At 48.9% G+C, this 21922-nt stretch overlaps 8 protein-coding genes across 8 annotated transcripts; 2 read left to right on the forward strand and 6 right to left on the reverse strand.

Annotated features, from left to right (window-relative positions):
• Nucleotides 1–1525: 1525 nt before the first annotated feature.
• Nucleotides 1526–4215, reverse strand: PFICI_13903 (uncharacterized protein; the record flags this gene model as incomplete). The annotated part of the gene is made up of 10 exons (XM_007842484.1): nt 1526–1974; nt 2028–2057; nt 2099–2182; nt 2238–2280; nt 2328–2406; nt 2456–2491; nt 2547–2727; nt 2809–3001; nt 3052–3423; nt 3475–4215. 10 exons carry the CDS (start codon nt 4213–4215, stop codon nt 1526–1528), a joined length of 2208 nt encoding a protein of 735 aa, XP_007840675.1.
• A 630-nt stretch (nt 4216–4845) lies between these two features.
• On the reverse strand, nt 4846–6342 carry PFICI_13904 (uncharacterized protein; the record flags this gene model as incomplete). The annotated part of the gene is made up of 1 exon (XM_007842485.1): nt 4846–6342. One exon carries the CDS (start codon nt 6340–6342, stop codon nt 4846–4848), a length of 1497 nt encoding a protein of 498 aa, XP_007840676.1.
• A 2453-nt stretch (nt 6343–8795) lies between these two features.
• PFICI_13905 (uncharacterized protein) lies at nt 8796–10436 on the forward strand (the record flags this gene model as incomplete). Its single annotated transcript, XM_007842486.1, has 2 exons — nt 8796–10202; nt 10275–10436. 2 exons carry the CDS (start codon nt 8796–8798, stop codon nt 10434–10436), a joined length of 1569 nt encoding a protein of 522 aa, XP_007840677.1.
• A 501-nt stretch (nt 10437–10937) lies between these two features.
• PFICI_13906 (uncharacterized protein) lies at nt 10938–11810 on the reverse strand (the record flags this gene model as incomplete). Its single annotated transcript, XM_007842487.1, has 1 exon — nt 10938–11810. One exon carries the CDS (start codon nt 11808–11810, stop codon nt 10938–10940), a length of 873 nt encoding a protein of 290 aa, XP_007840678.1.
• Nucleotides 11811–12909: 1099 nt separating this feature from the next.
• PFICI_13907 (uncharacterized protein) lies at nt 12910–14322 on the reverse strand (the record flags this gene model as incomplete). The annotated part of the gene is made up of 1 exon (XM_007842488.1): nt 12910–14322. One exon carries the CDS (start codon nt 14320–14322, stop codon nt 12910–12912), a length of 1413 nt encoding a protein of 470 aa, XP_007840679.1.
• Nucleotides 14323–16305: 1983 nt separating this feature from the next.
• On the reverse strand, nt 16306–16668 carry PFICI_13908 (uncharacterized protein; the record flags this gene model as incomplete). The annotated part of the gene is made up of 1 exon (XM_007842489.1): nt 16306–16668. The coding sequence occupies one exon, from the start codon at nt 16666–16668 to the stop codon at nt 16306–16308; it is 363 nt and encodes a 120-aa protein (XP_007840680.1).
• Nucleotides 16669–17707: 1039 nt separating this feature from the next.
• On the forward strand, nt 17708–19958 carry PFICI_13909 (uncharacterized protein; the record flags this gene model as incomplete). The annotated part of the gene is made up of 6 exons (XM_007842490.1): nt 17708–17739; nt 17817–17896; nt 17949–18044; nt 18104–18399; nt 18452–19368; nt 19427–19958. The coding sequence occupies 6 exons, from the start codon at nt 17708–17710 to the stop codon at nt 19956–19958; spliced, it is 1953 nt and encodes a 650-aa protein (XP_007840681.1).
• A 579-nt stretch (nt 19959–20537) lies between these two features.
• On the reverse strand, nt 20538–21897 carry PFICI_13910 (Transaldolase; the record flags this gene model as incomplete). The annotated part of the gene is made up of 3 exons (XM_007842491.1): nt 20538–21158; nt 21269–21589; nt 21859–21897. 3 exons carry the CDS (start codon nt 21895–21897, stop codon nt 20538–20540), a joined length of 981 nt encoding a protein of 326 aa, XP_007840682.1.
• Between the last annotated feature and the right edge of the window lie 25 nt (nt 21898–21922).

Below are 21922 nucleotides of genomic sequence, written 5' to 3' on the forward strand. Positions count from 1 at the left end.
GAAATAAATAAAAAACGCATTTTAAAAAGGGCTTATAAGCAAAAAAAAATAAGGTTCGCTATTGCGGGAAAAAAATAATAAATAAAAAATATATATTATAAAAAAACGTAAAAAATATACAAAAAGCGCTTTATAAAAAAAAATAAAAAAAAATATAAAATTTAAAAATTTTAAATAGCTATTTTCGTAAAAGCAAAAATAAATATTTTTTAAAATAAATATAAAATATATAATTCGATATAAATTCGCGATATAGCGTCGAAAGCTACCGGAAGCGACCGAAAGCGATTATAAAAATCTAATTATTAATAAATATAAACCGAAATTTACTAAATATTAATAACGCAAAATAATAATAAATACGATTATACGCTTTAAATTTAATCGTAATATAAAAACAAATTAAAAAAATCCGCGTTTATAAAGCCGTAAAAGCTTTAAATTAGCCCTAAAAGCTATAAATTTAATATCGATTTATAATTAAAAACGGGCTTTATCGCTATATTCGATATATTTAAATTTAAAGTTATTTTAATAATATAAAAAACGTTTAAAATTAAAAAAAGCAAAACGATCGGGCCCGATTTTACTTAAATAAAACCGTATAATTAGTTAGCTACGCCACGCCAAAAAATATGGCCGTATACCTGGATTACTATAGAGTATAATTAGATCCGGGGCAATTTGGCTATATATTTCTCAGCTGGAGATCTCTGTTTTATGACGTTCAAACTTACACATATCCATCGATTTCCCTTTCCATGGTGCTTAGAGCCTCTATATCCGCCGCCGCCGTAATAGCGGATATGTATTGTGCTTTCTTCGGAGTGCGATAAAGATTCGGTCGAAAGCCCTACCGTCTCGGCCGCCTTCGTGGTCGTTGACTTCGGAACATTTCCAGTAAGCCTTTGGCCGAGGGTGTACGTTTGGTTTTGTCCAAATTTTGCAAACAGTCCAACACGTCGCGCTTCAGTGCCGCTCGTGTTATCTCGTGATATGGTGGTGTCAACCTTACCAAACGGCATTGCGACTTGGTGGAAGTAGGCCAATAGATTTGCAACCGAAAACACGAATGGAAATAAGATATTACCAATGCCCGGACGGAGGGGTGGTTTGTGTGCACAGGTGAGTACCAGTCTTTAGAACTTAAACCTGACCGAAATTATGAAACGGAGATCCCCATATGCTAAGTATTACATAGACTATTGGGCACTATTATATAATAAGCAGAAGGCCCCATGTGTTATGACGTAGTCCGGGAAGTGCGCAGGTATAAACGTACCAGTCAATACACGTCCAGACATGCATCCATAGCTGCAATGTAACGTACCTAATACAGGCCAGGTAACTAACGATGGAATTTTGTCCGCCTAAAGAAGTTTTGCGCACAGTCTTGGCATGACCATTCATGCAGGTGAGGCCCGTGCAGCGCGCACAGCCACAAGCCTGGAGCCAAATGGTCAGAAGAATGATATGTACTTGTTTCAAACTCGCGTATGTAGCTATATAGGCGCTGGCTTCTCGATTATCTTATCTGCCTTTCCTCTGCAATCTCGTCTGGTGTGAGGTCACCGTGTACTTTCTGAATATAATTCTCAAATTTCATCACCTCACTAATCACCCTGTCAAGATGTTTATACCCCATGGCTTCCTTTTTGAAAAGCGCCAATTGCTTTGCTGTAGAAACGGCGTTACGAATTTGCCTTCCATTCAAATGAATTGCAGCCAATGCTTCCAAGTGTTTCGTAATGTCTGCTATATCAATTGTGCTTCGAGAATCGCACTCTGAGGTTGAGGACTGATCCGCGCTCATTTTTCGAGATGATTCAAGCTCGGAAAGACGACTTATGAACTTGGTCCAAATTTGCCGCCGCTGGAAGAGTTTCAAGTCTTCGTAGCGAAGCGTCAGATGCATTCGCGATTTGAAAGCTTCATCGAAGGTTCCAATACGATTGGTAGTCAGAATCAGGATACCTATTATGTAATGTCAGTCTTTAGTCCACATTCTGTGGATAATTTCAAGATACCATCGTAATATTCAAGCACGCGAAGGAACACTATAATTATTAGCATGAAATTCCAAGATGGGGTTTCGTACACTTGCCTGAGACCAGCGCATTTCTCTCAAGCTGTTGCAACGATCTTTGCTCCAGGAAAACATCGGCTTCGTCTAAGAGGACGACTGAATTACGGCAGTGAGAAACGATATCCATCCATGAGTACACAAAGCAACCTACCACACTCCCATATCCTGCAGAGCTCGAATACTGTGGTAAAATACTACGCCTGTCAACTGTATCCAGAAAGATGGACGTTGTATGACTTACCTCCTCCACCTTCTCCACAGTCGTCCCAATATCCCCACAGGACACCTTGTACAATGGCCTCTTGGCTACCTCAGCAACGCTAGCATTGGTAAGCAATGAACTCCACATGATGCATCGATAACTGTTACCTTTCAGCTGTCAATGTCTTCCCTGTTCCAGGACCACTGACAAAGGTTAGAATATCTTTCAAGATAAGAAAATAGATGCAGTAGAACGTACCCATGAAGCAGGATGAACAAACCATTCCCTTTCCCGTGAATGACGTCCATGTGCTCTTCAGCGCGTAATCGTGTAGTGACAACAGCCTGTACTAGCTCTTTCGTGCCATGTTCGAGGACGAGGTGCGAGAAAGCATCTTCGTTCCATTCAACTTCCTCAAGGTCGAGAACCTGTAGAGTAACTAATTGTGTCAGTATGGATAGGCTGCTTGGAAAATTGTGCGAAAGAAAAGATGGATGTAGGCATAGTTTGCAATCCATACCCCACTCGTGTTTATGCATGTTGAATCCAAAAATACTAGAAGGAAGACACAGGAAGAACGAATCGCCAAGATCAGGGTTCTCGATAACCATCAGCTCACTGTCCAGCTCTTTCGAGCTATCTCTAGAATTCGCTGTTTCAGGAGGATGCATTTCGTAGTATGTCTTCATATCGACCATGTAGCGGTAGTTGGTCTATATCCTAGTGAGCTTAAATCCTGTTTCAAAATAGCAGTTAATATTACCGAATCATGTGCTCTGCTAGATTCACTTTTAGAGCTGACGTATTGTCTATGTCGACATTTCCAGAGCATGTCGCCTCTGTTTTTAAGTGCACCCATAGTGCTCGCACTCGCGAATCTTTCCGGATAGATTGGTAGATCAAGAATTTCGACCACACCAGTAGTAGCCAGAGAAAGTGTTTCCTTCCACTTATGTTCAAGTGACTTGAAGACTCCAACGAATATCCAGTGTGATACTTGCAGAGCCAAAGTCACCTGAGTCTTCTGGGTCTTTAGAGGCTCCATTTCTATCTCGGCCCAATCCTGGAGAACAGAAGCTTCCAAATGGGATGGTCCTTCTCCCTCGTGACGGGATATTACTATATCACCAGGGATCTTGCTATTGATTAGTCAAATAAGTTGACCAACGTGGAGACGGGACCTTACGAATAGATATTTGAGCAACCCAAGAGTAATTTGTGAACGTGAGAGGTGGTCATCCACTGTGTCCCACTCTGGACGAACGTGTTCCTCGAGATAGTTCTGAAACACATCCAGGTATCCTCGTGATCCTGGCTCCATGTTGGCAATTGCATCCTCAATACGATCACGACGGTGGAACCACCAGATGTACGGGTATTGGTTTGTCTTGCCGTCTCCGTGAAAGTCTGGATGAGCGATGCCTGACAATGCTGTATTTGACAAATCGTTCAGGTCATCAGCCAGCTGCGACGAAACGATGGTAATATGCTCCTTTGTCATGAGAGATTGGATATCATGGTGGCCACTCTGATGCCGCAAGTGTCCACTTCCGGCCCGTGAACTGTCTTTACAGCACTCATAATGCCTATGAACCACGAAGAGCACCTCTTTGTTATTTTGCAAATATTGTTCGACGTTATCCACAATCTCGCTGCATCGTAAATGCGCGCGGTTCGGACCGCTTTTGACAAGTGTAGGGGTGTCCAGGAATACTTCTTTCCTATAATCTTTTGCACAATTGACCATATGGAGGATCTGAAAACGCGGCGGACGCTCTATCAAAGATGATTCTGCTCGCAGTCGTAGTCGTTCCAGCTCTTGTAGATTCTCGGTGGCTTTTTCCAGGCCTCTGAACAGAACCTGGTCTTCGACATGGTTCTTTTCGCCCAAGAAATTGCAGATTACGGCGCGCCAGTCAACGGTCATGGCATGTCGCCGAGTAGCCACTAATATTCGATTGTCAGTATGCAAGGCAGCAATGTGCATTTGGGCTTTTGATTATTTACTGTCTGAATCAGCCGGCATTCTAGCGTGCGATGATGAACTTCGAAAACTCTATGGTCAAGAACTCTTTCTTCAAAGTCAGCCACTGGATTTCTTACGTTATTATCTGAATGTAAGACTTTTTTCATGGCAAATAATCCTGGGTCGCATCTGTGGCAATGCGGATGCCCGACATGGGTACTTATCTCGCCTTTTAGGCACCGGTGCAGCTCGTAGAAAGTACAGTGACTTGCGACCCAATGAGTTTTTACACTTTGCGAGTGGCAGTGCATATATGGGTAGCATCGAAATCTAGGATTGCATGGACCGTTCTAGACCCTAATCAAAGCAATGGGATCCTTGTTTGTCCTAACTGCCGTGGTTATTGTTGCAATTATCGGTATGTTATGCTATTTCTGGTCCCACCTATGCCTAGTCCTGAGAAGACTAATATTTTCATTACGCTTTGTGCTCTGCAATTTGGCTGCAATAATTGACACATTGGGGTCGCATTGAATTTTGTAATGCAAGCTCTTCCAGCTATGCCAGCTCAAGTATGAGCTTGCTTGCCTGTTAATGTTCCAACGGCCACACTTCTAGAAAAGCTTTGACACAAGCAGCTGCCGTTGTGGCAGCGTACTTCTGCCACTCTTTGGTCTTGTGTTGATCCGCATAGTCACAAACGCTTTTGATGATTATGCACGGGCAATGGTCCCAAATTCCCACACCCTCCATCTCGAATGCTACTACTTTGTCCTCGTGGAATACTCTATCGCGGTCGCTTGCTGATTTCATGACTTTGTTCCCTGATCCATAGACCCCAAAGTGGATTGCCGGATAAATAGGTTCACCGTTTTCTTCGGCTTTCGACATTGTCTCGAGACGTTTCCGGCTAACTTGTCGCTTGATGGTGCCAATAATCTCTCCATCCCGCGGAATCTTGAGGTTTTGCTTGACCCCATTCGGATCACTGATTTCACTCGTACTGTTCTCGAATTCGGGCTCTTGTGAAGGGCTTGACTCAAACAACACATCATGGCTAGTTCCAGGGTATCCAGCGGAATAGCCAGGTGTCTGACGCTGGCGAACGGCATCCAAATGACAAGCTGTCCTTTGTATCAAGTGTTGATGGCACCTTGTTGTCTTCAATCTCGACAAGAAGGAACTGATATTCGATGGCATTTTTCTGGCACTGTCTGCCACCTCTCGCTTCCGCTCAAATCCCTGGGGGTATTGCCTGCCAAAGTCATAGCTTACCAGGCCATCGCTTATAATTACGTCGCCTAGTAGGACTTCAGTGTTCTTGTCGGGAAATGGCACCCCACCACATATGCCAGAGATGATAGCAAGACGTATTCCTGGGAAGACAAGTTGGCAGCTCGCGAATGCATAGGCAGCGTTGAACCCACCCATTCCTGGCATATAAAGGATGACGACACTGTGATGGGCGATCTTGACGACAGAGTAAGTGATAGAGTGGATCCCATCACTTCGGACTTCGAATTCTTTTTCATCCAGAATCTCGTCCCAGAATGGCTCGAGGGCATTCGCTTCAAGAGAAAGCGCACATACGATGGCAACTCCAACTTCGTCTCTTCGATACTTTGAAGTATCACTCTTGTCGGGCCTGCCTGACTTGACCTGAACAAGATTTTGCGCTGGCTCTGGTAGTTGAGGCTGTATGTCGTCATGGTGAGGCAGGAGCTCTGGCAGTTTCAAATCATACTCGGTAATGACAAGCTGACTTCCGGGGTCGGGGTCACCATGTGGACTCGACCGAAGCAACACCTTTGTAGAGCTGGACATTGGAAGAGCCCTCAATTGGTATTGACTGCCCTTGATAGGATCTCTGTTTATCAGAAACATGACCTTAGCAGATGCTCCCTTCTTGTCTGATGGCTTTCGTAGTGTATCGTAGAATTCGTCAATCCAGTGCGCAACGTCTCCGTGTCGTGTGCCGAATATGGAGAGGTCAATAATGATGAAAAGCTCACGAAGTGATTCGATGAGACTTTGCATAGTAGATATCCAGTCTGAGATGTTTTCAGCGCTCTGAAAGCGGTGCACCATGTCAGCTAGAAAGGCTAGCGATATTGTGCAGGTAATGCTCCGGAGGCCCTGTATAGCGAGTTGTCGCATAAGATCCAGTGAATGATACGAGTTGAAATGCTCGCGAGACGTCGCACAGTTCACCATGTAAAGAACTGGTGAGTTTGTGCCAAAACGACGGATCGCATCGCAACTAAGCCGCTGAAGCCAGCCAGTTGACTGTGAAGGCCCTTTGATAGCAACTAAGCTAGACGACTGACTTATTGCCCAGGATTGGATATGAGCATCTGCCCATATTCTTCTCATGGTACCCTTCAGCGCAACACCTTCGTTGCGAAGTTTTGACGATGCCAAGCATTTGGATTTCAGCCGTTCAGGGTCTAAGAAGGCCGATCCTGTTTGCGCTTCACAAAGCGCAATCACCTTCCATAAGTGTTCTTGTATTCCCAGGGACCATTGATCATCCTCTATATCATGAGGGTATTGATCTGTGCACAATGGTCAAAATGAGTTTCGACTAGCCGAGAGATGGTGAGGGCATACCGGACAGTTGAGTCCGTAGGAACTCTAGCATCTGACGATGGCCTCTATCCTCAACATCACAGCGGGCGACAATTGGTTCCTGGGGTAGAGCCGGCAAAGACAATGCATCTGGAAATAGCCTTAGTACTTCAAGTTGCCGATGAATTTCGGCAAGTAAGCACTGCTTGTGGTGCGGCTTCATATGCGGCCCGCCCATATCAAACAAAACAGTCTGAAATTACTTGTGCAATCAAAGAAAGTACTCCCAATGGCGGTTCCAACATGTTGACCGCTGATTGTGAGGGGCGGGTAAAACATCCACGGATCGAATTACTTTGTGCCTATGGCAAATAAACAGTTCGATCCCTCATGAGGCTGTGGGAGGCAGAGGGCTGTGTCAGCAAACCCCGCAGATCAAAGGATTTGGGAGGGTTGTATTTCCGCCAGCACATTCTGCAGTTATGCAGCATGATGTAAGCCATTGGGGTTGGCAGGAAGGCAATGTCGACTATCTAAAGGGGAGGGGGGCTATCGAGGCAGTCCGTACCAACAAAACAGTTATTTCGCCATGTCGCACAAAGTGTAACGTGTCCTAACTGCGAACACATCCGAGAGAATATTTCAATGATCGTTTCAAAGGGTCAGGCCTTGTATATTCAATGAGTCGTTCTCGTACCATGCGCATATTGGCAGCAGATACAAGTGCTGGTGTTTGCACTCCTGTGATCCACCTATTTTATATCCGTTTACGATTCTCCTAACGTCCTATCCGGTAGAACAATGCGAACATATATACTTCCAATTGAGCGAAAACCAGTGATTCATGAATGTATATTTTGTAGCCGAAGTATCCATTGTTATCTGGTTATTTTAGGTGGTTCCGGCTTGTCATGGCGCTGGACGCTGTCACTGGACAGCTCGTGAATGGGCCCCTTGGCGCCCGCCATAGGCGGCCCACGTGCACCTCGGAACTGTAAATACGTTCACCGATCGTCCAGAACATGGACTGTAACTCTTCGAGCTATGTCCTGTCAATCTACCTGATGTAATAGTGAGCCGTTCTTGCCGGTTACCTGTAGACCTGTCAGACTGTAGAGAACAGACTACTATATGGCACTAGCCTATACTACCCGCCATCTGCGTCCAGTTTCTCCCACCAACTGAAGCGAGAAGCATTTATTGCTAGGACTTCAACTTTTGAGGGTTGTACCACGACTGGCTGCTATTCCCCGTATCGGAATACATTATGTATCTTCCCGATGTTTGTACGGGATGGCCACGCTCTTGAATTTAACTAGCAGGAAGCGCTCCCTGGCCAGCGTCAGCCAGCGTACGAAAAACTGTCACACAACGCTCGAATGCCCGTAATGCCCCCCCACACCCCCTCGAAGTAAGCAGCGTTATTGTCAGATGGTGGATTATGGTTCCTATATACTAGACTAATTTAAACTTTAATAGGAAAGTACCACCTTGATTAACACCTGATTAAAAGTACGACCAGGCCATGCTATAGTCAGGCTCAGGGCCCGCTGTCGGCTCCGAGCAACAAACGGCCATCATCAACTACTTTCAACCTCTTGTGAACAACAATACCCAATACACATCGGCCAACTCTAGAGTCCGAATGTTGGCGGTCCATTGTCCACGATATAAACTGCGGCTCTTGCCAATGCAAATCCTTGGGCAAAGTCGCCGATCGACAAGCACATAGTATGTATGGACTAGTCGTCAGCTTCTGAAAATAGCCTGGGGGGAATCTTGACATTATGATAAGTACAGAGTCGGCGTCTGCAAAATATGGCTTAGAACATCTATTTTATTCACAGCCACTCTGGCTGTAAAACTCATGACTATAAGTGTTGCCAAAAGCAACCTTTTTTCGACACTGGGCATCCTTCTTCTTCATCAGCTCTACGATATCCAATTCCATAACTCACACATAATTGATCGCTATGATTTCCTCTAGTTTCCGTCTTTCTCTGGCTTTGGCTCTGACATTGAGTGTTCCATCTGTTTCGGCAGATATGCCATTGCTCACTGCAGCCGACGCGGATGCCTACAACGCTGGCGAGTACGGTAGCCTGCCAAATCAGACATTTCACTCGTCTGACTTGATTGCACCGAGGCTACTTGTCACCAAATGGGAGAGAAACTCTACCAAGACCGGATCCCATATATTCCTATCACCCCATATTGATGGCCAAGATCAAGCGCCAATGATACTCTCGGCGGGTGACCTAAGCCTAGTCTATGTCGATCCATCGTGGAACGGAGGCGCCGACACTCGCATGCAAATGTATAAAGGCGATCCTTATCTGACTTTTTGGTCCGGCACAGTCGTCCGGGGCGGCGGCTACGGCGGTGGCGTGCTCGTCGATAGGTCATACCAAAAGGTTGCCAATCTCACCACTCAAGGCTTTACTACCTTGGCGGATGGTCATGAATTTCAACTTACCCATGACGGTGGTGCACTGCTCGTCAATTCCCACACAACCACCGGCGACTGTAGCGAGGTGGGAGGCGGTCGCAACTGTACACTCAAGGCATTCGCGTTTCAAGAAATCGACATTGCCACTGGCGAACCACGATTCACCTGGCGCGCTGAGGACCACTTTTCCCTCAACGAATCTTTCAAGGCCTGGAGTGGCAATGACAGCGTAGAGTGGGATTGGTTCCACATGAACAGCCTCGAGAAGACCATGAGCGGCGATTACCTCATCTCGGGACGGTACCTCGCCATGGCGGCCCTCATCAACGGCACGACCGGTGACAAGATCTGGCAGGTGGGCGGCAAGAATAGCGACTTTCGGGACATAAGCACCACGAATGGCTCTACGGGAGCGGCGGCAATCTTTGAGTTCCAGCACGACGTCCGGTTTGCCGGAGGCCCACGGAGCGGCAGTGTCGATAACGCCTTTGATGATTTGACCATGTTTGATAATCATGTCCTGGCCGATGGGCTCGAGCAGCCGACGCCTGGCTGCATCGCCAATTGCTCGCGGGGCCTTCGCATTCGACTCGATCACACCGAGAGGACTTTCACGCTAGTCCACGACTTCTACCACCCTGCGAGCGTTCAGACCTTTGCGCAAGGCAGTTATCAAACTTTTCCCAATGATAATGTCCTGGTTGGTTGGGGTACCGTTCCTGCCTTTACCGAGTTCACAGCTGCTGGTGAGACAGTTCTTGAAGTCCAAACCGCCCCATGGTCGTCGGCCGCCACCGGTGGCAGTCTCTTGTATCGCGTGTACAAGCTAGACTGGACTGCGACGCCGCTCACGAATCCAAACGCTGTTGTCGTCAATGATACGGTCTATGTCTCTTGGAATGGGGCGACAGAGGTTGCCTCATGGACACTGGTAAGTCTTTTACCGTCCTGCTTTTACGGATATAATTGCAAGTAGGGCATACGCTAACGCAGAATGTGGCAGTTTGGTGGCCAAGACAATGAGCGTCTTTCAAAATTAGTGACTGTGCCCCGAGCGGGTTTTGAGACGGCGATTGTGCTGGACTCTTTACCTCCGATATTAAAGGTGGAAGCTGTCAGCACGGCAGGGGAAACCATTGGTTCAACAGAAGTCATCGCGTCTTAGGAGTCGTATACAATTAGTGACATGGTGAATTCGATGAGTGTAAGCGCTGGCTACTTCTAGGGTCTGCTTACTGTCTGCGATGTTTTATTTGTAGACTCGACTAAACCTTCTTCATAATTATGATTTATCTTATTCCTACTAGGTATTTGTTGTTCCTCTGTGTCGCATTCATATCGGTAGGCTTGTCTTTCTATCTAATTTTTCAAACGCATTCATGATACCTACATTCGTGTTACAGGTACGAGTCAACTTGCACGTCTCTTTCGATGATGTTCTGGAATGCTCGACAGCAGCTGACGGATAGCATTCTGTGAATTGTAGCTGCGAAACTATAATCTAGAGCCATGGCCTTGGAGGCGGCAGCGACTCTAATATGCCAAGTCTCACCTGTTCTACGTGGGCTATCTGTTGTATGGCATTCGTTTCTATTTGGAGGGAATTTCATTGTCGACCATCTGATAGTCCTCGCCCACTAGGCTGCGGTTTCGCTTTTGAATCAAATTAGGGATTGGATATGTCGACTTGTCCCAACACCCATTTTAGATGGACCTGCCAGTCTTCAGCCGGCAGCATCTTTACAATTGTCGCAATAATCCCATCGAACCGGCCGTCCCAGAACCACCGCTTGGGCATACGACACATGGGCACCAGAAAATGAGCCATGACCATGAGCGCCTCGGGGTTCCTTTGCTTCACCAGCCGGAAAAAGTCAGCGCCCAGGTTAATGGCACAAGTAGCAACAAACAAGGCGGTCCGAGGTCGTAGCGAGACGAGACGCATCCATAGCTTAGTCTTGGCAATTGCGTCGCTAATGTGCTCTTTATCAATGGCCGAAGTGTTGTTCTCGCTTGTACGGTTCTTGGCGTCTAGGAGATTAAGAGATTTTTCTAGGCCCTCATCCAACCTGGAGAGCTCTGGTGGGCCATCTTCTGCGCGGCGCAGTAATGCGGTGATGCGGCTCTCGCGGCCCCCAAGGCCATCATAGAGTTGGTGAGCTGTCCTGAAGAAGAAACGTAGCGAGACTAACCAGTCTGTAAAACTATCCAGGTCTTGGTCGGCGTCACGTGTAGGCTCAGTAAGCGCAAGAGACAAAACTACTTGCATGAGCTTGAAAGTAATCTTGGCTTCATGAAGAGAGTGGACATTAGCCGAAGGTATTCCCGCTCGGTCAAGCTCCTGAAATAATTCAAGTCCACGATCGTGATGCTCGTGGGCTATCGGTAAATATCTGTCTCTCTGATTGGGCCGAGTTCGTGCGAGATGGGCGGCAGAAACGGCCAAGACCCCATGCATGAGGAAAGCATGGTCAACGGCAAGCGTTGGCACCACCTGAGTCCATATTGCAATGCGTGGTGAAGAATCATCAAGAGCCATGGTCACAGCCGCCTCGGAATGCCAGTTTTGCAGAAGCGTGAGCTGTACGAGATTGAGATCGCAGCTGTAGTGCGCTCGATTCAAGGAGTCATTCGATGACAGGCATTGCTTTGCATATACCGCTCGGGCTGGTGGTGATTTCACGATGACTCGGTGGCTATTTCGTACATTCAGTGTTAGACAAGAGCCTTCCAACTTGGCCAGGTCAGAAAATGGTTTCCGACTGACCCTGTATCAACACCGGCGAGTACTGTTGCACGATCCCAGCATCGCCAGGTCTTTGACGCCTCCAATGGTTGTTGAGCAATGACATACTCGCAAGTTTCCTGACGCCTTGTACAATGCGAGCATACAGGCTTTGCTATGTCGCATCTTACGCGACGGCGCTTACATTGCAAACAACCATGTCTAGTCTTGGAGTGTGTATTTCGAGACATGATAATTCAAAGAACTTTCACAGCTTTCACGAAAATGAGAGTTGTGCAAATGAAACAGTCGGCATGAAGGACTGACGACTCATTGGGGAGATTCAAAGGGGGTTTTGTTCCACACTATAGTTTTTGGTTATAACGCGCCACGGTCTTTTATAGTCTCCGAATCAACAGGGCGGCGGAGGCTGAGCACCTTTACGCCACAATCCTTTCCGCAAGCTTTGTTTTTAGTTCAAAGGTGTAAAGGCCGGAGTTAACAATGTAAGCAGTCTATATTCGTTCCAGATGTCTTATTATACAGAGTAGTTGACCCTCCATAGTGCAAGTTTGCCCTAACAACCATTGTCAAAGAAGGAAATAGTACGATGAATGAACTTGAAGGTAGGATGCATACATAATCAAGCAATTCGGCCACACACACGCGCTTGAACTTGAGCACATTGACATTCACCATGCATGTTTCATAGCAACTCAGCTATTTGACCAGAAATCTCATGTTCGTTTTATACAACCGTCCGCATGAGGACGAAGCGGCTACTTCATTACATGCTTAATTTGAACCCTAAATTAAGAAACAACGCCGCTGTAAATGCAAATCCCTGCCGCTAGATAGATCGGTTTGGGGTATCCAAAATGACGAGAAACACAACAACGCGATGATTAATCCATCACCTCTCGGCCTTGTCATCGTCGCTACCACGCTTCTTCCGCCTCTTGACATTGTCGTTCTCGTCCAGACCTGCCACGCCCTCACAGTCGACACTCACAATGCGGTGGCCCACCTTGCCGCTCTGGGGCTCAAAGACCATGGCGGTCAGCTGGCCGCCCTTGACGCAGCCGCTGTCGAGGCCGTAGCTAAACTTTTGAAGGCTGAGGCCCTTCTTGGCGTCGTGTCCGTACACGACCGTCGTCCTATCCGACTCGGAGGCGATCTTGCTCTGACTCTCGTTCCAGGCCTCGCTCCACGATTTGCCGTCGCGTCCCTCGGTAGGGAGCGAGACGTCGTGGTCACTGGCAGCGTCACCGCGCTGCTGCGAAATCTGCAGCTCCTTGTCAACCTCCTCGTCGGGCACGTTGACGTGCTTCTTGGCCTGCTCCGAGGCGTAGTCCTCTAGCACCTTCTTGATCCGCTGGCGCCGTACCTGCTCAGCGGGATAGAGAAGAGTTCGCATGTGCATCACGGCCCAGGGGTCCTGATTCTCGAGCGTCACGTCCGGCACCAAACCAGCGTGAACCACCACCACGTTGCCGTACCCGCCAATGGGTCCGACTTTGAGTATAACGGGGAGGTCGGCGAGCCAGTTCCGCTGCTCCTGGGTCAATGCCCGGGCAACCTGCAATTCCGCACTCTGCGATCCCGACTGACCCGCCAGCGAGGGCTCGTCCATATCGTCCTCGCCACTAGTGATACCCTTCAAATCGCTAATCTTGCCACCGCTGCCGCTAGCACCGATCACGTTTCTCGAGTTCGCATTGGTGTAGGCCAGGAGAATGCGGTCTTCGTGGTTACCGCGCACGCCGCTGGCGTCTATATCCATGGCAAGCTGGACGACGCCCGAAGAGTCGGGGCCCTTGTTGATCAGGTCGCCGGTAAAGATGACGTGATCGCCTCGCTCCTTTGAGTATTCAACCTTGGCAAGGAGTGCCTTGAGCTCCTTGAGCTGTCCGTGTACGTCGCCAATGACAATGAGTCGCGGCGAGGAGGGGGACGTGGTAGGGAGCTTGCTGGAGGGCAGCGTCGCGAGCGCCTTGAGATCCTTGAGCGGCGGGCGGGCATAAGTTCCGTACGACATGGGCGGCATGGGCTTCTGCTCCTCCGAGGCCAAATCAGCAAAGCTCGGATGCGACTCGCTCTGTGCCTGGCTTTGCGGTGGGCTTTGTTGCTGTTGTGCCTGACTGGCACCGCCGGGAGTGCCCTCGGGGGTCTTGAGCGGCATAATTGTCTTTGCGGTCTCGGCCATCTGGTCGAATTTGGCGTAGCAGAGGTAGAGAGTGCCAAAGACGAAGATGGCGATAAGGGAGAGGAATCGCCTCCGCCGCGTGCGTGGGTGAAGGTGCGGGGAGAGACACAGGGCGACCATTTTTCCCTTATTCAGATCTCTTTTGCGATCCGTTTCCCCGAATTTTGGCTTTTTGGTTCGGCTTAGGCGACTCCTGACGTGCGAGTCTGCGGCGTTCAGGAGTAGGTTGAACTACAGGTGACAAAATATTATCCCGTCGCAAAGGGGGTCTTCGTCCTCGTCTTGCCTGAGAATTCGTGGATTGCGGCGCGTCAATCCTTTTTTCCGGCCTTCCCGCGCAACCCAATTGCCAGTCAATCCAGAAGGGAAAATCAAGGGTAGGGAAGAAAGAAAAAAAAAAAGATCGTGAGCTCGGGTTGATCCCCCAAACCGAGCGTTGGATCCCCGAGGGCAAGGAGAGTGGTGTGCCACTAGCTCAACGATGGTTCGGGGCGTTGTGGGGGGATATAGGTGATATGATAGAAGTGGATATGGGAAAATAGAACAATATTAAGCATACTACTACCTAATACTGTTGCATGACGCAAGGGCAAAGTAGAAAAAGGTAATAGCAGGCAAAGGGGCGCGTCAAAGAGAAACCCAGTTAGTGAATAGTTGGTACCAAGCCCGTTGAAAGTGTCTTTTTTTATTTCTGCGAGAGACATTCTGGAAAAGAAGGCGGCGGCCACGTTTTTAAGACACAAATTACATTACCCCATGTATTGATTGATTGGATTTGCCTGCCGTCTTTACCGTGAGGGAGCTGAGCCGAGTAGGAATAGGGCGGCCAAGGTGCTGCTGGGTGACGGCGCAGTCTATCTGTCATTGCCATTGTATGCAAAAGTTGGTGGGCGAGGAGAATAAAGCTAGGCTCATCCTAGAAAGCCGGCACGCGACAGCGCAAGAATCCTGCCCAGCCAGCATGTTTCGTTTTGGGGTAAAGGCCCAATAAGGGGTGTGGATTAATGGCAGGGAATCTCCCAACGCTGCTGTCATTGGCTTTGATGGTCCTCGCTTGTTATGTCTCGTGCATATACGGCTGACGGTACCGATGCTTACTTTTTACTACATATGTACCTATCAATAATACCTGCAAAAGTCACGTCGATTGAAGCCGAATGCCGGGAACCGATTCACTCTGTTCTGTGTAATTTTCTTTGCTTTTTTCAACGTACAATTGGACGCTGCCAAGTCCGCCGCATGGTAGCCTAATTAAACTGATGGACTCACTCGGCCCAAAACGGTCAATTGAGATTGAGGATATGCCCAGTATGTTCAGTAGAATGAACCCAATTGTGAGTATTTACACTCAGGCATCATGACAACTAGGTAGTCAATTTTGTCGACCTTTACTCTAAGGGCCAAACACAACGCCCGTAGAGATTGAGGGTCTACCCACAAACGATTCTAGGCGTGCCACCGGCAGGCGCAGACGTTGATCACGGTAATGTGTTAAACATGCATGTCGGGTGTGCATGGTGAAAACGACACTGTTCCAGTTGCACCTAAATTCGACGTTTGGTGAAACTCAATTCTCAGTACCTAGTAAAAGTAAGTAGATCCAAGAAACAGAGAGATTGTCAACGCGTTCCTGAGACTCCAATTGATACGCTCGGTCACCCAACGGACTGGTTACCTGTTCCATCCTGGCCAGGTCCGGTCACCCTCTGCAATCATCAAGCGGTCTCATGCAGCTGATCACATCATGATAACACGCACGCGTAGAGTCATACTGGGCTACATTCATGGAGCAGAGACTGAGTTGCTAAGGTTACGTTCTCCCATGATATGTACATGTAGTAAACAGACTATAACAAAGCCGGGGGATGCTCAGAGCGCCACTGCTACATTTCCAGCGTGCGGACTCTGTCAGCCAGCTCTGATGCAATATGAGCTGAAGTCGACTAGCAGGATGCTCAAATCCTGACTGATGAATTGCAATAGACCCGTGAAGAGGGTTTTGATGAACCACCAACGCCAATTTTTATCCGACCCAATGCTCAGGTCTTGACAACCTTTGTAATCATACATTCCGCGTTGCGGTCATTCGCCTGACTTCGTATCTCATTTGCCCTTCCGCTGCTGCTCCCGCTCCCGCTCTGCTTGTGCTTGGAGCTTAAGCAACTCGTTTTGGTACTGTTGATTCTCGACGACCCTCCAGTCCTCGGGCTCGGGCTCGTTGCCATCCGTCTTCTTGACGCCGCCGCCAAAGGCCGACTTTCCGGCGTACAGCTGGTATCCCTCGCCCGAGTCGGTCGTGGACAGGTTCTTGAAGGTGGCGGGTTGGTTGCCGCGGAAGCGCTTGCGCATGTCGATCATGCCTCGCCTGCACTCGCCAAAGCCCTTTTTGAGTTGGATACACTTGGTCGGCAAGGTGCTGGCCAGCGGCTCACGCAGGCAGTCGGCGGCCGAGTTGCGGTGCACCATGACGCACTCGGACTCTTGGAGGCATTGTGCCAGGGCGTCTCCTGCGGGACAGGCGATGCAGGTTAGCTATGCTGTGCAATTCGGACCGTGGAAGATGAGCACGCGCGACTCACTTATCTCTTTACATGAGCTCGGCATATTGTCTTGGTCTTGTTGGTGGTGCCTTTGCTGTGGGTTGCTTTCCTCCAGTAGTACCGCAGACGAAGCTATCGCGACTTTCGAAAAATCAACCCACCGGAAGCTGAGTGCTCGTCAGCTGGCCTTTGATTCGCCAGCAACATGCGATGGGCTTTTGTAGCAACACATTAGGCTAGGGCGGAACAAGGGGGCGGTTTCCTTGAGCGATTCGGGGTGGCTCCCAGGAGACTTCCCGATGCCCTTTAGTGGGCTGGCGGGTAGCTTCGCCAAATCCAGGCCTGCCGCCTGCCAGCGCTGATAACCAGGTAACCCCTTGCGCTGTGCTGCAATGAGAAGGGGACAACAGCGGTTGGCTGGGACCTCGAGCTACGAGGACAGCGCCAGCCAGCCCGTGGCCGTGGGACGAAGCTTTGTTTCATGCATTAGTGAAGGCGGATAACACAAGCCTCTTTCATGTGAAAGGTCAAATGTTTGTGAATGCCTCAATTTCAAGCCCTATGATTCCATTAATAATATCCTCATATTTTTATTCTCGGCCAGATCGTATTGGCAGTTTCTCTTTGCCTCTCCCTGGAGTCGTTCGTCGCCTCCATATTACTGTACAGCTCTTCCATTTTGGGCGCACGTGGACCAATTGGTCGCCTGTCAAGGACCAGAAAGGAAATCAACCTTCTGTTACATTCGGGCATGTGACATCACTGGGCTGGTTACCCGAACCACATAGCAGCAGCAGTCCATTTCATTTCACGCGGCACGGGCTCCCCACGAAAGTGCTTTCCCATCCCTAGTTTGAGAATGACTTTTTGGTTTTCCTCAACAAAATAGCTACTTTGCCGACTATATATTGCTGCGAGCACGAATGCGCTGATCGGTTCCTTGCGCTTAGAGCTGTCGCGCAAAGATGCCCGTACCTTTTATCGGGCGGCTTAATCCGTATGTTTGCTAGAGCTTCAGCCAGATCCAAGACGGCTCAACCATAGCCTCAGCTAACCACAAGATCTGAATCACAGCGCCGAGTATATCGCCCTGGTCGGCTCATTCATCCTCGTCGGGCTTGAAGCAATCATCCGAATTCTTACCCTCGCCCTACGTCAGTAGCTCTACTCCCAATATCCGCCACAGCACTAACACCTCGTTCTTAGCGAGCTCCCTACTACAACTCTTCTACGGAGCTTCACGGCGATTGTTTAACCAATTCACATCACCTCAGCAAAAAAAGGCACAGGAAAGGCGCAAATGTAAGAGGATTACCAATCGATGGACTTCGTATATACACAAACTAAAGCCTCCCCCTTAGCTATATCGACCTCGATCCGAAATGCTTCCGACTTTGTCGACCTGTGCGCTGCCTTTGGCTATACTGCGGAAGAACATGTAGTGCAAACCAAGGACGGATATCTGCTAGGTGTTCACCGTTTGGCATGGCGCAAAGGCGAGGAAGATTACAAGGTCAATGCTGGACCCAACAGTATTAAGAAGAAGGTTGTGTACATGCACCATGGGCTCTTGATGAACAGCGAGGTCTGGGTCTGCCTCACAGACGAGCAGCGCTGTCTGCCGTTTGTGCTGGTTGACAGGGGATATGATGTTTGGGTATGTTGTTCCGAGAATATACTCGCGCGCTGGCTGACACCGCTTGCAATAGCTGGGCAACAATCGAGGAAACAAATATTCCAAAAAGTCCATCAAGACATCGCCTCAATCCCTCGATTTCTGGAACTTTTCCATCGACGAGTTTGCCTTCCACGACATTCCTGATACTATCGCATACATCCTCGATTCCACTAGCCAGCCCTCGCTCTCTTATATCGGATTTTCCCAGGGCACAGCGCAGTCATTTGCCAGCTTGGCAGTCCATCCAAAGCTAAACGATCAAGTCAATGTGTTTATCGCGCTTGCACCGGCCATGTCTCCTGCTGGTCTGCAAAATGGCGTTGTCGATGCTTTGATCAAGGCATCTCCGCAGGTCCTGTTTCTCCTCTTTGGCCGCCGCTCGATTCTTGCCTCAGCGACCATGTGGCAATCTATTCTCTACCCACCCATCTTTGTGCGAGTTATCGACATGGGCTTGGACTTTCTCTTTGGATGGAAAGCCACAAATATTTCCATGTCCCAAAAGCTTGCTGCCTATCCTCATTTGTATTCGTTTACCAGCACCAAATCAGTCGTTCACTGGTTCCAGATTATTCGCAACAAGTCTTTTCAAATGTACGACGACGATGTACATCCTCCCCTGAGCACCGCGAGCCGATATACCAAGGTTGCCAAGTATCCGACTCGAAACATCAAGACGCCCGTGGTCTTGGTCTACGGAGGTAGTGACTCGCTCGTCGACATCAAAGTCATGCTCCGCGAATTGCCCAACCGCACAGTGGCTACCGAGATCCCCCACTATGAGCACTTGGACTTTCTCTGGGCACGAGACGTCGACACTCAGGTCTTTCAGCATGTATTTGACGCCCTGGACAATTTCACCGATGCCGAGCACACTAAGGAAGAGTTTGAAAGCTATCGTCGGGCACGTCATGTTAGCCTTGGTGCTTCTGCCTCATTTCGACACCAGTAAGTGTAGCCAGATGATCCTAGAAGATTATGATTGAGGAATCTAACTTTACTATAGCAGATATCGCCACAGCGATGCTATAGAGTCTGATTCCGCATCGGTTAATGGCCTTGTGGAAACTTCAGTGGATCCCTCAATGGCACATCAGGCGCGCGAGAGCACTTCAAGTCCAGCTGTAACGGCACCAGGGTCGACAACGACGGAGACTTCTGGCACAACCTTGACCTCGCAGACGGCAGATCCATCATATGCTCAAGTTGCCTCGGAAGACCCAACGCCAGAATCGCCTCAGCAACCCAACGCCACTTCAGACGGCGCAGCAGACAGCCCGTCGGGTCGTCCACATCACGACTCGAAAATTCCCTCGCCTACAGTTAGTACCAACAGCGTGAGAACACCTCAGCGGAGACGAGGCAGCACGGCTAGTAACCTTAGCATCGAATCTCCCAAAGACGGAAGAGGCAAAGGAGGTGGCATCAAAATAGCCACGGCAAAGCCAGTGGGAGGTGTCGTTACGGGGACAGCGGGTGCTGGGGATCTAACGCCCAGCAGTGGTGATGAAGCAGCCAAATCACGCCAGGGCCGGTGATGAATTGTGAGCAATCGGTGGAAGAAGAAGAGAAACTGTTTAGATTCCAATGCATAAAATGGCTGGTCATAGATGAAAATAAGATTGCCCCATGGGGATTTCATTATTGCCAAGTGTGATCTATCACAAGCAACATGATCAGACGCGTATATCTTGATACATGACCCCCTTACTCGAATTGAGTTCGGAAACTATATAACTTATTTTGCAACTATAACAATTGTCTCCTTTATATACTTGTTGATAAAAGGTGACACAGTCAATGTCTTGAAGGCATCCTATATTAAAGCAATGCTTGGATTGAGATATTCACAAATGTCACTAATAAGATTGTCACAAGTGGAGAAACGTCTTTAGATGGTATGGCTTTTGTCATTTTATCTAAAATATCCTATAAACAGACCTCTCACCATATGCGCATTGTGGTAATGTGGCAGTGGCACTTTCCCATTCTAGTGAACGCTGAGGAAAGTGTATATGTCTGTCCCGTCGTTTTCATCTCGTCGTCAATTGTATTTTGGTATAATTATTTAGACTTTTTGGGAGTTATCCCGAGCAAGAGAGTGGCTCATGAGAAATTTATGCCTGGACCTTGGCCTTGAGGATGTCCTTGAGGGTGACGGCATCGGCGGCGAACTTGCTGATACCCTCACGCAGCTTCTCGACGGCCATCTGCTCCTCGTTGAAGTCGAAGCGGAAGAGAGCCTCGTCGTTGATGTAGGTCTTCTTCTCCAGGTTCAGGCTGGAAGCACCGGCAGCATCGAGCTTCTTGGGGACAGCGTCGTTGCTGTTGAGCAGCTCCTCAAGCAGGTTGGGGGAGATGGTCAGGTAGTCACAGCCAGCGAGCTCGGTGATCTCGCCAATGTTTCTGAACGAGGCACCCATGACAATTGTGTTGTAGCCAAACTTCTTGTAGTAGTTGTAGATGGCCTGGACGGACTTGACACCGGGGTCCTCCTCCTTGGAGTAGTCCTTCTTGGTGGAGGCCTTGTACCAGTCAAGGATACGACCAACGAAGGGAGAGATGAGGAAGGCACCGGCCTCAGCGGCGGCAATGGCCTGAACCAAGGAGAACATGAGGGTAAGGTTGGTGTTGATACCGTGGTCGCGCTGGAGGATCTCGGCGGCCTTGATACCCTCCCATGTCGAGGCAATCTTGATCAGGATACGCTCCTTGGGGATACCTTGTTGCTTGTAGAGCTGTATTGCGGTATTTTGTTAGCAACATGCTTCGCCTTCAAATTGAGGTCCATTCGCAAGTTATATGCTCTTTGCTGCACGGAGCGGTAAGACGGGTAAGCAGGACATACCTCAATGATGTGAAGGGCCTTGTCGACGGAGGCCTTGGTGTCGAAAGAGAAGCGGGCATCGACCTCAGTGGAGACCTTGCCAGGGATGATCTTGAGAATCTCCTTGCCGAACTCGACCAGGAGGCGGTCGAGGGCATCGTCAACCTGCTCGTCGACGCTCTTGCCCTTGCTGCTCACCTTGGCGGCGGCAATGGCCTCGTCAATGAGCTTGGCGTACTCGGCCTTCTTGGAGGCAGCGAGAATCAGGGAAGGGTTGGTGGTGGCATCTTGGGGCTTGTATTTGCCAATGGTGGCAAAGTCACCGGAGTCGCAGACGACAACCTAGAAAACAGAGAGAGCATGATTAGTTTCTCAGTCGATATACAAGAATTTTAAAGTCCAATGTTGCAGCTATGCTCCTGGAAGATGCTGCTACTCCAGTAAACCTCGCCCCGAACCCAGTTGAAAGAGCTTCAGCCGGCACCAGATCGCCATGAGCGAGGGATGGGAAGAACAGCTTTTCCTTCACGATGCGGGGCACTCGGATGGTTGAGACAAAAGGAGGAAAGGAAGGCGAGGAGGGAGGGGTTTGTTTGTTTCGAGCAACTTACGGTGCCGCTGTTCTTGAGCTGGTCCAAAGAGGTCGACATGTTGATCTGTGTTACTGTGGTATTG

This window comes from Pestalotiopsis fici, assembly GCF_000516985.1.
Source record: "Pestalotiopsis fici W106-1 unplaced genomic scaffold PFICI_Scf_12, whole genome shotgun sequence".
Lineage (NCBI taxonomy): Eukaryota > Fungi > Ascomycota > Sordariomycetes > Amphisphaeriales > Sporocadaceae > Pestalotiopsis > Pestalotiopsis fici.